The following is an 18,630-nucleotide window of genomic DNA, read 5'->3' as shown; positions in this document are numbered from 1 at the left end:
CACATTTTCAAAAAATCGACTAGCGACAAATCTAGCGACTTTTTCTGGTGTTATTGGAGACTTTTGGAGACTCTGACCTGAAAGCACTTATAGTTCTTACTCTTCTCAACGAGCAGCGGGTGCTGCCGTGGGCCGTGGCGCTGCCTATGACGTCATTTAGCGACTCTAGCGACTTTTAGGACAGGCAAACGCAGCGTTCCATTGAAAATGAATGTACTTCTGGTGTATCAAAATGCAATGATGCTAACGCCTCGATCACACCGACAGCATCTTGCATTTTGGTCCACCAGAAGTACATTCATTTCCAATGGAATGCTGCATTTGCCTTGCAGCATTGCATTGGAGAGGTAGTTGCAGTGCGTTCTGTGTGGTGCATATGTTGGATTTATAGAACGTATGCGTCAAACTGTATGTGTAGAACTTGACAGAAATGGTAGCAGAAGGTGAATGTTGAACTTTTGTTGCACACATATCCAGATGATGCTGCGAACCATTTTGCGCAAATCACTGTCGGTGTGATGAAGGGGTAAAATGGCAAAGTGGAAGAATAAATTCAACTACACCTGTGTTTCATGACAAAACCGTAGTGCAACATCTGACCAGCGAAGTCCACAAAGCATATTGCATGTAACAAACAGTTACATGACCTACAGCATGGTCAAGCGAGTTACTGTTTCTGACATTTTCGGACTACTAAACAACTATTGATTTAGAACCATGGAGAGTTAGGCTACCACAATTAAGTCGCAAAGAAAACAGGAGCTGCCTCCACTATTCCAGCACCATTTCAACTTTAACATTTCAACATAATAAAATCATCTATGCTTAGTCTAATACAGTGACCTGGCAGAGTGGTGCCAGGACAACAACCTCTCCCTCAACATGGGCAAGACAAAGGAGTTTATCGTGGACTTCAGGAAATGGAGGGCCGAACACGCCTCATTCACATCGATGGGGAAGTAGTGGAACGGGTCGAGAGCTTCAAGTGCCTCAGCGTCCACATCACGAAGGACCGATCATAGTCCAAACACACCAACACAGTCGTGAAGAGGGCACGACAACGCCTCTTCCCCCTCAGGAGGCTGAAAATATTTGACATGGGCCCTCAGATCCCCCAAAAGTTCTACAGCTGCACTATTGAGAGCATCTTGACTGGCTGCATCACCGCTCATTCACACAACATGTACACAGAACTATATGTACACAACCAGTCAAAAGTTTGGACACACCTACTCATTCAATGGTTTTTCTTTCTTTTTACTATTTTTTACATTAGATAATATGAAGACCAAGTCCATTTATCCAAGAACCTCAAAAAAGAGAAACAACAGTCCATCATTACTTTAAGACATGAAGGTCAGTCAATACGGAACATTTCAAGAACTTTAAAATGTTCTTCAAGTGCAGTCGCAAAAACCATCAAGCGCTATGATGAAACTGGCTCTCATGAGGACCGCCACAGGAATGGAAGACCCAGAGTTACCTCTGCTGCAGAGGATACGTTCATTAGAGTTACCAGCCTCAGAAATTGCAGCCCAAATAAATGCATAAATGCTTCACAGAGTTCAAGTAACAGACACATCTCAACATCAACTATTCAGAGGAGACTGAGTGAATCAGGCCTTCATGGTTGAATTGCTGCAAAGAAACCACTACTAAAGGACACCAATAATAAGAAGAGACTTGCTTGGGCCAAGAAACACGAGCAATGGACATTAGACCGGTGGAAATGTGTCCTTTGGTCTGGAGTCCAAATTGGAGATTTTTGGTTCCAACCGTCGTGGCTTTGTGAGACACGGTGTGGGTGAACGGATGATCTCCGCATGTGTATTTCCCACCGTAAAGCATGGAGGAGGAGGTGTTATGGTGTGGGGGTGCTTTGCTGGTGACACTGTCTGTAATTTTTTTTACAATTCAAGGCACACTTAACCAGCATGGCTACCACAGCATTCTGCAGTGATACGCCATCCCATCTGGTTTGGGCTTAGTGGGACTATCATTTGTTTTTCAACAGGACAATGACCCAACACACCTCCAGGCTGTGTAAGGGCTATTTTACCAAGAAGGAGAGTGACGGAGTGCTGCATCAGATGACCTGCCTCCACAATCCCCCGACCTCAACCCAATTGAGATGGTTTGGGATTAGTCGGACGGCAGAGTGAAGGAAAAACAACCAACAAGTGTTCAGCATATGTGGGAACTCCTTCAAGACTGTCGGAAAAGCATTACAGGTGAAGCTGGTTGAGAGAATGCCAAGAGTGTGCAAAGCTGTCATCAAGGCAAAGGGTGGCTATTTGAAGAATCTCAAATATAAAATATATTTTGATTTGTTTAACACTTTTTTGGTTACTACATGATTCCATATGTATTATTTCATAGTTTTGGTGTCTTCACTATTATTATACAATGTAGAAAATTGTAAAAATTAAGAAAAACCCTGGAATGAGTAGGTGTGTCCAAACTTTTGACTGGTAGTGTACATATAGTTGTGTGTACGTGTTATGTGAGTGAGCGTGGATGCTGCCTCATACCCCTGCACATCGACTCGGTACTGGTACCCCATGTATATATCCAAGCTACTGTATCATTGCTCAATGTGTATTTATTCTTCATGTTACAAATATTATTATTATTTTAATTTATTTTTTTAAGCATTTCACCTGTTGTTTTTGAAGCATGTGACAATTACATTTGTATTTGATTTGTGTGGCCTTGACGCTATTCAATGTATGGCCATGAGATGGCATGGGAACCTAGCTTAATTGTTATCCAGGTAGTGCTTGTGGAAATATGTAATCTCCCATTGAGCTGTAATGACAAAGTAATAATGTAACGTATACCTCACTGCTCTCTTTCGACAGTTTAAAGTAAAATAATACTATTTCTAATCTAACAAAGTGTACATGAGTGGGCATTTGTGTGGGATAGAAATGTAGGCTAAACTAAATGACCTAGATTGTCATATGAGGGTGGTCGTTTCTGGTTTAGGAACCAGCAAATATGCCTGGGCTCTCTTAATAACAATAACTTACACTGTATTACACATTTGCTTCATTGTTTGAAAGTATACGTCAATCAAAGCATTTGCGAGTTACAATTGGACAGTTGCTTTGTTGGTAACTCAGTAGGCGTTTCCAAGTCCAGCATTCAGAGGAGAGACGAAAGAAGCTGCTGCGTACAGAAAATGGCTGACAGATTTTCTAGGTTCAACGAAGAACGTGATTTCCAGGTAATGTAATGAAATATTTAGCAACTAAACACAATATAGTATAAATAATATCATGAGAATAATTGTGCACCTTAATAACACATTTTAAAACGAATCAGGAATCTAGTTAGGTTCATAGCCTCGCACTATTCGAGAAGTCTGCAGGTATGCTAGCTAGGCTAGTTAGCAGCAACTTGATAGTCCAGTGTTCGACGAGTTGCATTGCTCTCGAGCTCGGCTAGCGAGCAATGGATTGAACACACAACTACCAATTCTAAGCACGTGCTTAGTGGATACAAAATAATATTTGTAATTTTGACAAAGTGAACCGAGTGACCTTGGGGAAATGAGCTAACTACATCGAGCTAGCTAGTTGGCTAGCTAGCTGTCACATTGTTGGTGCTGACAATAACAATGTACATTTTACATTAGTCATTTAGCAGACGCTCTTATCCAGAGCGATTTACAGTTAGTGCGTTCATCTTAAGGTAGCTTACTAGGTGGGACAACCACACATCAGTCATAGTACAATTTTCCTCAAAGTAGTTATCAGCAAAGTCAGAGCTAGAAAGGGGGGGAACATGATGTCTACTGTACTGTAGCCACCAGCTATGTACATAAAATACCTGGCTGTGCAACATTCGGGCGAGTTGAGAATAATATGTGTAACGTTAGCGCTAACTACATGTATTGTTTGCAGCTTTTTAGCTACTGTAGCTAGCTACGCCGCTTGTTGATGAATCATGCACCCGCTTTTGTTAACTACTAGTAGGGTACAGCTAACGTTAGCGGATTCGCTTCTCAGTTGCTCGACAATGCTGGATATGTGTTTTGCTGACGTCGCCGTCGGATTTACCAGTTATGCCAACTAGCTCACGCATTTCTTGGCATGTTACATCTACTGGGCTAGAACTTCAACTGTATTGCTGGCAGCACAACAACACTAACTGTTAACATCACCATATGCAAGTAATGTCTTCAGATCAGTTGCTTAGCTTGTCAGAAACCCAAGACAGGATGGAGTTGAGTTAGTGTCCTGTCCAGTTTCTGCCTGCGACTGACGTCACCCTTGTCTGTTGGTCTTCAAGCGTGTCATTTGAGCCTCTGTTGCCAGTGAATATATACAGTATTTAGAATTTTAAAATGCCAGTGTTTATGTTGTGGTCTTCAGCAATGTTCCCTCTGATTTTTTTCGGATCTGAGCAAATGTAATGTCTGCTGAGCACAAACTTGAACTTTGTGAAAATTCTGTGCAACTTCCAGCGCGCGTTTACTGTGAACACCCGCTTGAAGTTACCATTTTAACAGTGGCCATGTAGCCTACTACTGTGGCTATTTGATCATAATGTAGTCCAACCAGAGTGGCCTACCATAAAAAACAATGGAGAAAATGCATCCCATAACATTTTAACATGGAAATGGCTGTTCTATCATTCAGCCTACAGTAGCAGCCAATAATATGGTGTTCAATGTAGGCCTACATTCCATGAGACTTGAAAATAAACATGCAGGGCTTGACATTAACCTGTTTATCCACTTGTCCTTCAGACAAGGAGGTGACTGAAGATGTTGTTGTGTTTTTTGATGCATGAAACCACTTTACAAAATAAAATGCATTATTCCCATACCATTATTAAAGATAATCAGACACGTTATGCTACCCTCTGCCTATTGGCTACTTAGCTTATTCAAGCTTGTCTCAAAATACAACAGTGCCCCCTTAAGACATAAAAAAAGCTCTTTACCTGGCTCGCTTTTCAAAGATGTCTAGAAATGTACACGTTTTGTGCTCTTGCCCTGGGCAAATAACTCACTAACTAGCAAAGGATATTAACAAAATGTGCACACGTGGCTACATGCAGCTCTCGCTTTGATCTCAAAACAAGTGCATCTACTCACAACCGTTCATGCTGTAAACACAGTCCAGTTCAAATAAAATAGGCCTACTCGCAGTTCTGATTGATGCGTTCTGCCTTCAACAAAATCTCTTGCATAGTTTGTTTTGGTATGTTGCATTGAAAGTGGCTATTGTGCTGATTCGATCACAATTGCCACAGTAAAGGGAAATGTTGATAGTGTTAACAGGGAAAACTCTAGAACAGTGGTCACCAAACTTTTGAGTCAAAATGCAACTTGAGATCTAACATGACTTAAAAAACGTAAGCCTATGCAAACTTAACCGATTAAAAACAGTACTGTAGCAATGAGGTTTGTGCAGTTAACTATAGGCCCAATACATTATCACTGCATATTGGCTTTGCTTGAATTGCCCTGCTAATGCATTGTTCTTGTTCGGGCCATAAATAAAACATTAAAAAGTATATTTCAAAATTGGAGGTAGGCTATATGATCACACCAGTCGGTAATAGATTGCTTGTGAAGCACAGCTGAGTGAGCATACTTTTAAATCATTTGCTTTTTATTTTTATTTTACTGGGCTGATGGTGCCTGCATCTGATGGTCAGTCTCAGCGGCAGGAGAGAGCAGCAGACTGAGGGTCCGCCTCTCAACATCCCTCCGCTTTCCCTTTCCTCCACTGACATTCACCAAAACTCGAGTCGCACCGCATTATTTTCGCCTCATGCAAAAATTCATTTTTTTACTCCTATGAACAGAGAAAGTGATATTCCTTGATATAAAAAAAGACCCAATCTGCTAATAATAACAACAAAGCAAGCCCATAGATACACTTTCCTACACATTCATTACTGCTGCAGTGCTTGTTTTAGCGCTGAGTGGAAATAGAAAAACTCGCATTTTATGGCTTAAAAGTGTTGAATACAAAGTGTTGACAGTGCTGAGTAAGAACTTAAACATGAACTCACTCATAAAAACAGCATCTCTTTGCTGTATTCATTTACAGTTTCTCTCTAGTCATGGTTTTAAATGTTTTGAAATCTCACAGTATCAACTTTGCTGTAGTTTTCTTTCATGCCTGCTACGTCACTGCAGACACGGTCATCTGAGTCATCCAATTGGCCAGCGTTAGGCCTATAGTGCACCTGATTTGCTCTCTGGGCCCGCCGGGAAGGCAAGAGTTTGTACTTTCAGACACATGAAATGGTTCAAAATTGCAACAGTTCACCTACCGGGCGTGCAGGGCAGCTGATTCGGGTGCATTTTTACAGAAATGTTTGGCGATCGACTAGGAATGCCTTGGAGATCAACAAGTCGATCGTGATCGACCGGTTGGTGACCACTGCTCTAGACAGTTGAGTGAAGTTCCATCTCGAGCTTCTCTCTGTGGGCTGATATTTCTGCATGCAGTCCAGGGGGAGCTGCACGCTCTGGCTACTGCATGCACACGCACGCAGCTTAGAGGGAACATTGGTCTTCAGTCATGGTTGTCATTGTCAAAGTAGCTCAGAGTTTGAGTGATTGGGACAAGTTGTGTGGAATTGTGTGCCACTGTCAAAGGTGTGCATGTCCTGTGCCAGTTTCTTATATTTTGGCATCACACCACCACCACTGCAATGATCATGTTACAATGCCACAAATTGGGATAACCTACATACTTTTCAAGCTAATTTCCTTTGGTTAAAGCTGCCCAAAGGTCTGGCCAAAGATCTGTTTGCCTTCATGGCTGTGTTGTTTTACTGTACCCTACTTTAGTTGGAGTTGGCACCGGTCTGTGCTTGTGCTTGTATTTGTGGGCAGCTGGAGCTGTCTCCCCACAAGCAGCTTTGGCTGTCTGCTACTCACACTTGTCCTTGAGCATAGGAAATGCTCAAACTCTTGTGAAATGTGTGCTATGTCTACATGCGACATGCTGGGATTATGTATACAGTAATGGAAAGGACGGTCATTATTTTCATATGGTGCCCATAAATAGTGCAAAAGCCAAAGTGTTGCTCTGTCACCACCCTATAGTAAAGTCAACTACTAGGCTATATGAATGTATACTACAAGTTTATTGTACACTGCATAGTGTTTTCTGTTCATTGAGTCCTCATTGTCAGAGAGCGAGTGTTTCCAAAAGAGTCCTGCCACAGTCAGTAATGCTCGCTAGTTGCTAGGTCCCAAGGTAATACAACTCAGCAAATATAAGGTGTTCGTGATACAAATAATGTGCTTTGATATAGCCTACATTTACTTTTTTTTATTGGCTGTGTCTGTGATGAATAATGTCTTGCCCTTCAGTCCGCCAATGACTTGCATCTCAAATACCTGGGGCCTATTTGGTGAATGAATTAATTTAGCTCAAGATGTTTCTGAAATATTCATGCCAACACTTATCTTTTGCAGGGTGTGAGAGAAGGCAGAGATTGTGGGGTTGTCGCTGCAGGTTACACTGCGCAATTGAATGTTGAACGTTTCCCATTAACTCGCCTAAATCTCCCTGCTCTGCTCTTACATGCCCTAGCTAGCAAATCTAACCGTCTGCAAAAATTACACATCAGTCATGCCCCTGTCTCATGCTTGTTATGAAAGCAGTTTTTTGTGTTTCCGTTCCTGAACCCAGCAGAAATCTGCTCTCCTAATGAGATTTAGAGCACATTGTGCTAACTGCCCTGTTTTATCCCAGTTTGTTTGTTGTGTGTGTGTGTTTTCTTTTCCCTGTCACTCACCTCAATTATGGCGAAGGGCCAGGCAGCATAGAGGGAACCAAGACAGGGAAATGGACAGAGCAAGAAAGGAAGAAGGTGTTTGAGAGCACTTTAGGTCAGGGGTCGCCAATCTTTTCTAGCATGAGAGCTACTTTAAAAATATGAAACATCACGAGCTACTAATTTGTTTCTAACTTTCAAACATTCTTCTCCTCTCCCCTGCAACTCTTCCCCGGGTCCTTAGTGTACAACAGAATGTAGTGCACTATGTTGACTGTCAATATACCAGGTAAAATAATGGTTAATAAACAACTCTAAGGGGGCCCCCTATAAAATACATTTTTCCTGGTTTTAGATTTTTTGTTTAGTTTTTCACTCTTAAAATTACAATTGTTCATAGAGAAACAAATAAATTGGATGTTCTGAGTCAACGTCAATGGTTAAATCACATCAGAAGACCATTTTTTTTATAGGTCTGGAAAAAAACGAACACGTTTTGATTTGAGTATAATTCCCTTTAATTGAGCATCTAGCTCTTGAGGAATGTGCCATCTGTGTTGGTCTAGCAATGGTTCTGAACTGCGGCTGTTCATTTCATGTCAAAGTTAGCAAATAACTAATAGATGTAAATGATATACTTACTCATGGTCTACTTCTGCCAGGTAAGCCTACTTTGCAGTTAACATTTAATTGAGAAGGTTTTGGAAAAGTATTTCTGTCAAACCACAAGACACCCCGCTCCTCCGCACACTCCACTGGCTTCCAGTTGAAGCTCGCATCTGCTACAAGACCATGGTGCTTGCCTACGGAGCTGTGAGGGGAACGGCACCTCCGTACCTTCAGGCTCTGATCAGTCCCTACACCCAAACGAGGGCATTGCGTTCATCCACCTCTGGCCTGCTGGCTCCCTACCTCTGCGGAAGCATAGTTCCCGCTCAGCCCAGTCAAAACTGTTCGCTGCTCTGGCACCCCAATGGTGGAACAAGCTCCCTCACGACGCCAGGACAGCGGAGTCACTCCACCACCTTCCGGAGACATTTGAAACCCCACCTCTTTAGGAATACCTGGGATAGGATAAAGTAATCCTTCTATCCCCCCCTTACCCCAACCCACCCCCACCAAAATAAAAAAATTAAAAAATTGTAAAGTGGTTATCCCACTGGCTATAAGGTGAATGCACCAATTTGTACGTCGCTCTGGATAAGAGCGTCTGCTAAATGACGTAAATGTTATCACGTCAACTGGCTACACACTGAGTGATAGACAAACACGTGCACCACTCCCATAAACGGGGCAATATTGCTGGAAATAAATTGGCATATATTGTGTTAGGTTTGGCTTTTTAAGCCAATAGTGGCTAGCCAGGGGTGGGATAATGTCAATGTTGCGTTGATTAGATAGTAGCTGGGAGCTTGCTGTGTCTGATACTTGTTTATGACAGTTTGCGGTGGAACACGTGAAAATTGCATGTACATTCAGAATTGTTTGGCGAGCTACTCATAGGTGGGCTGCGAGGCACTGGTAGCTCGTGATCGACCTGTTGGAGACCCCTGGTTTAGATCATAAGGGGAAAGCTGAAATGGATTGGGGTGCTGTTCAACGGGCCAGTTGTTCGGAAGAATGAGCAGGTAATATAGGTTTCTTTTGTGTCTGAGGAGTTGTTTCAGTGACTGTTTCTATGTTACTGTCTCAAAAGCAATACCACTCCTGTTTCCAGAATTTTAAGTTATCAATGTCACTGCGGTATGCATGGCATCGCTACGATGCTTCTTTGGGGTGTTTGATATTTATAAGCCTGTGGTCAATCTTGTTTTTGTTTAAGCCATGTCTAACTTGACACATGCCCTGAGTGTTTTTAGCAGCCCATAAGTGAGACATTTTGACAGCTGACACTAGGGGCTTTTTTCTCTAAGTGATGGCAGCACCTATTTTGAATTTGCTTCTGGGTGCTCTTTAATGCTGTGCTCATCCAATACCTGTTTGAATGATCCAAAATAAAATACCAGATCAAGAATGTAGAACAGGGGAACAAGGAAATTACAGGAGATTTCTATTTCCAAACTGTCGGTTACCTAGTGGTCAGCATGGTCGTCAGCTTCTCTGGACCAGAAACATCACTTAAATAATATTTATTTTAGTGTGGACATCCTGTGCAGCAGCTGCCATAGAGAGGGGGGTTAGAACTAGGAGAAGCATCACCAGCACACACTGTCTATTGTGTGGCCTCAGAGCCCAGTGAAGGCTGCTCCAGACCAGCTGTATCCAGATGAGGCCCCCTTACACTACCTCCTGTGAGGAGCAGAAGACAGAGGCATGAGGTCACAGTGAGGTCGGCCCAGCCTCACACAGCCAGAGCCAACCCCGACCAGGCCAGTCTGCTGCCGTGATACTGCTCAGTCTCAATCTGTCGTAGTCAGTGTTTACACTCTGCTGCCTTCATTCCCTCTGAAGCATTCTGCATTTCCATGACCTATTGTCTCTCCAAACACTTTGGGTTTCTATGAATTTGTGAACTTTCTGCTGTCCTGGGTTCCATCATAGTAGGTTTCTCCTAGCTGTGCCCAGCGACCCAGACACCCAGTCTGTTATCTTCTCCCATCGGGAACAACACTACCTCAACATCTACCTTGATGCAGTTGTTGGCTTGATTTCCCAGAGATAATGAGGGGTTTGAATTGTTATTTTATGAACGTAGACCACAGAACAAGCTGTCTATCATACCTTTAATATTCCCCTACCTGATCAGCTCTGTGGTGGTTGGGTGGTATGGGATACTGGGATTATGGGCTTGAATGGTTCTGGTGAATACAGACCCTGGGGGAAGTGTGGCACCTATCATCTGCCTTCTCTCCAGTCGGAGCTCATTCCTCACATTCTGCTGAGGCCAGCATTTTCCCCTTTCGTTAAAGAATATGAGGGGGGAATTGGGGAGGGGGCTTGATGAGCAAGGACAATGAGACTGGGCATTCATGCCCCGAGTGACCCATGTTAGACATGCAAACTCAACAGCACTTGGGTTTTTGAGAGGAAAATGAAATGTTTTTTGTTTGATTTACAATGAAGCCGTCTGCACTTTTCAAAGGCTTGATGATATGATCAGGGTGCAGAAACACAGCATCCAGGATTTGGGTGTCACAGTGGGGACCTCAGAGCCCCTGTAGAGCTGCCTTACTGGCTCCTGGTGAGAGTGTTGGCTCTCTGGTGGGGAGCCCTAGGGCAGGCCATATGTTCCAATGCTTGTAAGATGGGGTCTGCTTGCGAGTCTGGAAGCCCACTGTTCTTCTGAGTTATGTGGCTAAACAGTTGCTCAATTGGATTTAAACTAAGTGGATTTATGATGCTTTTTAACTGTTGTTAGATGATGATTTTAGAAAGTAACATTAAGTGTGTGCATGAGCTTGTGTGTTAGGCTACTTAGTAGGGCTGGGAATCGGCAGGGACCTCCCGATACAATATTATCACGATACTTAGTCTAGGTGCCGATACGATATGTATTGTGATTCTCATGATTCTATATGTATTGCGATTCGATACTGTGATTATAATTTTTTTGTTGCGATTGGATGTTCCAAACATTGCTCACCATATGTCTGCTGCAGAGGGACAAGAGAACCATGAGAAAACATGTTTTGATCATTCATGGAAATAAAAGTGGTGAAAACCAATTGGCTCCCTATTTAAAAAGATGGAAAACAAGCTATGAAGGAAAAATACTGGAGTGTTGGTGCAGGTACAGCCAACTAGCGCAAAAAATAATATTGCTATTTTGTAGATACGATGTATTGTAAAAAATAATATCCAAATATGTAACCCCCTCCCGAATGAGTGGGGTTTGAGGGCTAAGAGAGGTTAACCCTAACTCAGGACAGTAGTCTGTGTGAATCTCCGGGCCAGGATACCCAGGCGCTCAGTATTCGCCAGGTGTTTCTCTCCTGGTCTACACGAGAGCCCGCTGCCAAGCAACACTGCACAGGGAACACCCAGAGATCCACAGACAGTCGGTCTAGCCTCAGCCTGTGTACACAGACAGCCCCTGTATCATCCCACCCATCTAATAGAAAGCCCATTGATTTAGACTAGATTGTGATTGGGGCTCAGGCATGTTGCATGTTATAACATTATGCAGAGCATACTGCTCAGTATTCAGAGCAGCCACTCTCTCTTCTATCGCTCTCTTCTTTCATGTCTCCACCATCAGACTCGGTCTGAGCAGCAGACTTCCCCTAATGTGGGGTCATTCAAGTTAAGCATCCGTTTCAATGTTGCAGTGGAAGCGGAACCCCTCAGTTACAAGTTTAGATTGATGTTTATTTATTTTAATACCAAAATATTTATTGTGCTTTTGTGAGTGGTGGAATTAGACCCGAGACGGAGGGGAGATGAGAGAGGACCAGCAGGCAGCAGTGGGGAGATGAGATCATTGTGGCAGGAGCTGCAGCTCGTTACACATTAGGCATTCTGATCACTTCAGAAAATCAAGAGTTGTCTCCCAAATGACACTCTATTCCCTATATAGTGCACTACTTTTGACCAGAGCCCTGGTCAAAAGTAGTGCATTGAATAGGGGTAATTTGGGACGCAGACAAAGAGAAGAGAAGTGAAACCTGTCGATGCCTGGAGGAGAAGAGGCAGCCATTGATTTGCTGGTAAATAACCCCCTTCCTCCCTCTGCTCTGTCATAAGGAACTGCCTCTCCCTAATGGAATTCTCTGAAACAAACACACTGATGCCGCTTGCCCTCTAACTGAAATGTGGGATCAGACAGCGGTTTGAGGGTTATTTGTAGATGTTTTTAAATCGGTCAGGCTAGTGTCGTCCTTGGATCTCATGTAAAGCTTTACTGTGGTATAAATCATGTGTGGTTGGAAATAAGGGAACAGGCTATCAGTTTGAATTTTAAGCGTTGTTTTGTCCTGATGGTTTGAGCCAGAATTGCGTGATCTATTCTAGTTAGTTAGGCTAGTATCTGTGTTCTTCAGTCAATCCCTCAGTTGTAAAGATGAAGCGGTAGTAGACTCTGTACGTGAGTAGAAACAGTCACTGCTGCTGGCTGCCTCCTCTACAGACTTCAGAGCACATCACAGTCTCATCAAAAGACGTCCCGCAGGTTCAAACCCACTTAGGCTTGATGCTCTGCAATAAAAAGGTATTAGAAATGGATCCTCCTCTGAGGTTGTGTGTTAAACTCAATAAGCCTCACGTGGCTCTATAGTGCGACGATTTTACTGAAATATTTTTCATTGTGCTCCTAATTTTCTCTGTGTGCGATAAGATTTTTCAACTTAGGCGCACACGTGCTCCTTGTAAAAAAAGGTCAGCGTATAGCCCTGCCTCAGTCGTCTAAAACCATTTGAAAAAGTCAGTACTGCAGCACTACCCAAGCCTCAAATATACTCAGAGCAAATATGGGGCTCAGGATCTCTGTATTATTGAACACTTTGGAACAGTGGCTTTCAGTCAGTCTTATTGAACACATTGAAAGAACACTGCCTTGTGTCTTCCAGTCATTCAGTCTCAGCAGGCTGAAGGTCAAAGAGGAATCTCATCTGCTTTCCAAGGTGACCTTCACGTTGTGCCGTTCTGCTGCCTCTGCTTTGAGTGGTAATGTGTCTTGTCTCGGAGCAGAGACTGCACTGTATACAACACCCACCTTCTGGATGGAGTGACACGCTCGTTACTCATCTCGTGATGTCATCCTCAGGTCAAGGACCCTGTCTCATACAAATAGGATGCCTCATTTTTGCATCCTGCCCGCCCTGAAAAATACAAATAACTCAATCAATTCTAGCCCCTCATTGCAGACAGTGTAGTGTAGTGAAATGGGTTAGATCTCTCTGCACTGACCTCATGGCATTGAAATGTTGTGGTAATATAGCTACACACACACACACACTCTAGCCTATTATTTTGAACCACCGTAAGCGTTTTTAAGCACTCAGGGTGAAAATTAGGTTTCCTTCTGTCTTGTAAGATATGGTGCTCTTCAACTGTCAAACTTTGGCAGTAGAGAACCTTATCTCAACAGTGTGTGTGCATACATTTATGTCTTTGGTAGGCATCTATATGTGTTTTAACATGTCCATTCCATTCCCTTTTGATTGTGTGTGGTTTCTGTGTAATTGTGAAATGTGTTTTAGCCTCTTGGGAGCTGAAATGGTTTCACTTCCATCAAGGGAACACAAAAACAGTTTGCGTTTCAGTTTGTCTTTCTTTTGCAGTCTTGCTCCATTTTTCCTTTGGTTGTTGTTCCCTCTGGCTTTTCACTACTGAGCTCTCCATCTCTCTCTCTCTCTCTCTCTCTCTCTCTCTCGCGCTGTCTCTCTCTCGCGCTCTCTCTCTCTCTCTCTTGCTCTCGGTCTCTGTCTCTGTGTGTGTTAGCTGTCTGGTGTCTAACCCTCTGTCCCCATGTCTTCTCTCCTAGGGGGGAAATCACTTTGACCAGTATGAAGAGGGCCAGTTGGAGCTGGAGCAGGCGTCCCTGGACAAGCCCATAGAATCGGTAAGGCCGCATCCTTCCCCCCTGCACCTTTTGGACCAGCCCAACTTGAAACCGTGTTGTGTGTGTGTGTGTGTGTGTGAGAGAGAATGGATGATTGGTCCAGAGAGAGAGGAATAAGATCCTCGCAAACTATATTCACCCTGTACTGCCTGTGTGATAGACATGTCCAGTGTTCCCTTGACAACCCATTCTCCCTACCCAATCAGTAGAATCACTGTAGACCCCTCCCTTCCCAAGCCATCTGCTTCATGTGCCATTTCCTGTGTGATAGCTCTTAGCTGGATGAATATGATATATTTTCATGATTTTAGTTTGACTTTAATCATAGATCTTAAATCTGAATGTGCGCCTGTCTTTTTTAGCCCTTTTTCAGTCATCCAGGCACTAGTTCACCAGATTGTGAAAGAGTGGAGTGGATAAGGCACTGTTATCAGTCTATAGTTAAATACCTTCCAATCACTCTGTTAAAAGGGCAGTGTACAGTAAAATGTAATTTGTGTATGTCCTCAGGGGAAGCGTGAGGTCCCTGAGTCTAGTAGTGGAAATGTGCTAATCCCTGTTTGCCTCCCTTGCCCTCGGTGCTAAATTACACAGTGGCTATTTAGCAATAAAGGCCATTTGTACAAACCTCTCTAGCCCCCTCTACAACACATCTCATCACACACACACACACACACACACAATAGGCAAACTTCTTATATACACTACCACTTAAAAGTTTGGACACACCTACTCATTCAAGGGTTGTTCTTTATTTTTACTATTTTTTACATTGTAGAATAATAGTGAAGACATCAAAATTATGAAATAACACATGGAATCATGTAGTAACCAAAAAAGTGTTAAACAAATCAAAATATATTTTTATATTGGTGAATCTTCAAATAGCCACCCTTTGCCTTGATGACAGCTTTGCACACTATTGGCATTCTCTCAACCAGCTTCACGAGGTAGTCACCTGGAATGCATTTCAATTAACAGGTGTGCCTTCTTAAAAGTTAATTTGTGGAATTTCTTTCCTTCTTAATGCATTTGAGCCAGTCAGTTGTGTTGTGACAAGGTAGGGGGGGTATACAAGATAGCCCTATTTGGTAAAAGACCAAGTCCATATTATGGCAAGAACAGCTCAAATAAGCAAAGAGAAACAACAGTCCATAATTACTTTAAGACATGAAGGTCAGTCAATACGGAACATTTCAAGAACTTTGAACGTTTCTTCAAGTACAGTTGCAAAAAGCATCAAGCGCTATGATGAATCTGGCTCTCATGAAGACCGCGACAGGAATGGATGACCCAGAGTTACCTCTGCTGCAGAGGATAAGTTCATTAGAGTTACCAGCCTCAGAAATTGCAGCCCAAATAAATGCTTCACAGAGTTCAAGTAACAGACACATCTCAACATCAACTATTCAGAGGAGACTGAATGAATCAGGCCTTCATGGTCGAATTGCTGCAAAGAAACCACTACTAAAGGACACCAATAAGAAGAAGAGACTTGCTTGGGCCAAGAAACACGAGCAATGGACATTAGACCCGTGGAAATTTGTGCTTTGGTCTGGAGTCCAAATTTGAGAATTTTGGTTCCAACCGCCGTGGCTTTGTGAGACGTGGTGTGGGTGAACGGATGATCTCCAGTTGTGTATTTCCCACCGTAAAGCATGGAGGAGGAGGTGTTATGGTGTGGGGGTGCTTTGCTGGTGACACTGTCTGTGATTTATTTAGAATTGAAGGCACACTTAACCAGCATGGCTACCACAGCATTCTGCAGCGATACACCATCCCATCTGGTTTGGGCTTAGTGGGACTGTCATTTGGTTTTCAACAGGACAATGACCCAACACACCTCCAGGCTGTGTAAGGGCTATTTTACCAAGAAGGAGAGTGATGGAGTGCTGCATCAGATGACCTGGCCTCCACAATCCCCCGACCTCAACCAAATTGAGATGGTTTGGGATGAGTCTGACCACAGAGTGAAGAAAAAGCAGCCAACAAGTGCTCAGCATATGAGGGAACTCCTTCAAGACTGTTGGAAAAGCATTCCAGGTGACGCTGGTTGAGAGAATGCCAAGAGTGTGCAAAGCTGTCATCAAGGCAAAAGGTGGCTATTTGAAAAATCTCAAATATATTTTGATTGGTTTAACACTTTTTTGGTTACTACATGATTCCATATGTGCTATTTCATAGTTTTGGTGTCTTCGCTTTTATTCTACGATGTAGAAAATAGTAAAATAAAGAACAACCCTGGAATGAGTAGGTGTGTCCAAACTCTACCACCAGCAAAACCAATACTAGCCTGTCAAGTTCAGAATCCAGGGCAAATGCCTTGGAGCAGAATTTTGCTGGGATCCCTGCTTGTCTTCAGTTGCCTGGTAGCTTCTGTGTCCTCTGAGGATTACTATAAGTTACTGAAGGTGTCCAGAGAAGCCACAACCAGGGGGGGATGATGTGGTCTGATTGTTCCGCTCTGACCTGATTTGGGAAAGGAAAGACACTCGGTGCCTTATCCACTCCACAGCAAGAGAAGAGAAAAGGTGTAGGCTTGGAGATGGAAGTGTGTGTGTGTTTAGTATTTGTGTGTGTGGAGTTTGTACTGTATGTGTGTGTGTGTATATAGGACAGTTATCTCAGAACGTTACAGTATTGTACACAACTTGGGGTGTTCGACATTTCTCTCCTGCAGCGAATTGGCCCCTATTAGCTAAGCAGCAATGACCCGGTTTGTATTTGCACGCTCTGCTTTCCTACTCCCATCTTTTAGGGTTTCCTTGTAACGCTTCTCTTACTGTCTCTATCACTCTTTCTCTGTCTTCACATCGCTCTACCTCTTTCTGCTCTCTCAATCAATCTTCTCCTCTGTTCTTTTAATGCATCTATGTTCAATCGATTTCTTTCTCTCTCCTCTTTTTTTTAATCTCTCTACTACACAGTGATTCGGTGTACAGTACCCTCTGTCATTCTGTGCTGGCATGGTGCTTGTGCAACTGGGACTGCATTTTTCGCTGACGAGGCACATGGATAATATCGCAGGCAGCTCTTTTCTTCCTCCCTCCCTCCCTCCCTCTCTCTCTCTCTCTCTCTCCCCCTCTCTCTCTCTGAAGCACCATGGAGAGCAGGCCTGAACTCCACTCTTGTCTCCACAATGTCTATCCCCTCTCCTCCTCAGGGCTTAGTGGATGTCGTCCGACTCCAACTATTGATCTGACTCTGAGCATCTCAAGGCACAACAGAACATTATCTTAGCCCAGCTGCATTGAGAGTTCATGGCGAGAGTTCCAGCTGCATTGATAAATAAAGCTTTACTTACAAGTAGGCTACGAGGAGGGTTTTTAGGCTTTGTTTTAAAGTATATACAGCCAGTCTACATAGAAACACCCATACAACTATACCGCTAGACGATGAGAGCTAGCCTTAAGAATGTAGCTATAACAAAGCCAAATTATTCAGTCAGGCACTCTGGTGTAAAATAAGCCCTGTGTCTGTTCTGTTGTGAGGCACATAGACAGCAGCAGTAACTACAGCGGTAACAACAAGGTCAGTCTGTCCTCCTCCTAGCTCTGCTGTTGTCCTGCTGCTCTGAAAGCTTTACTAAGCCATACTGAAAAGGCTTCCTTTATGAAATGTGGGGGATAAAATCCTTTCTGCCCCTGACCATTTCTCCGTAGACCTTCATGTGACTCATATATAGTCCCTGGTGAGATGTCATGGTGGGCGGATTGATCAAACCAAGCTGACCCACGTTGCACCAGCCCACTCACTGGCTCAGGAGCCCACTGTGGGTGGGCGGTAGAGAGGAGGCGAGAGGAGTGGAGAGGAGAGCAGGAGAGGTGGCCTGCCTACCTGGGTAAAGTGGCTCTGTTGCTCCTGCGCTATTGTCTATGGAGGGGCGCTGAGAGCCGGGCTGCAGCAGCACAACAGCTCCTGACCCACGTGGAGAGAGACAGAGGACTGTCACTTCAACCACAGACACATGCGCTCACAATGCGTATTTCACACACACACACCAAACCTTTAATTTCAGTGAAATTGCAGTTGATCAGCTTTTACATTTCCCAGCTCCACTTAGATTTGTCCCCAACCCCAGGTGCGTGTGTTTGCCAGTTGACCCCCTCCTACCCCAGCAGCAGTGTCATGGCTCTGGGGTGACAGGGGCCAGTGACAGTCGTCAGCGTGTCTCACGTCACGGAGCTGGCTTTGTGTGTGCAGCACCCGCGCCTCTCTGCGCCCCTCCCCTGCCACTCATTGTGTGTGTTCTGATCTGTAGGCAGCTAGAGGTCTGTGGTACTTTATTGGGATCTGTTTTCTCTCTCTGTCTTTCCCATCTGGTCTCTCGCTCTTTCTCTCTAACATTGTTTTTTTGCATTGCATGTGTTAACTGG

At 43.7% G+C, this 18,630-nt stretch overlaps 1 protein-coding gene across 1 annotated transcript in view; it reads left to right on the top strand.

Moving 5' to 3' along the window:
• Nucleotides 1-3,147: 3,147 nt before the first annotated feature.
• LOC123482616 (G patch domain-containing protein 8-like) overlaps nucleotides 3,148-18,630 on the top strand; it is a 39,035-nt gene continuing 23,552 nt past the window's right edge. The window contains 2 exon segments of the mRNA XM_045210910.1: nucleotides 3,148-3,229; nucleotides 14,177-14,254. Coding sequence (XP_045066845.1) covers nucleotides 3,185-3,229; nucleotides 14,177-14,254 — 123 coding nt within the window. The 5' untranslated portion in view covers nucleotides 3,148-3,184.

The sequence above is a fragment of the Coregonus clupeaformis genome, chromosome 35, assembly GCF_020615455.1.
Source record: "Coregonus clupeaformis isolate EN_2021a chromosome 35, ASM2061545v1, whole genome shotgun sequence".
NCBI classification, from domain to species: Eukaryota; Metazoa; Chordata; class Actinopteri; order Salmoniformes; family Salmonidae; genus Coregonus; species Coregonus clupeaformis.
Note: the sequence above shows the minus strand (reverse complement) of the source record. Positions and strands in the feature narration are given on the sequence as shown.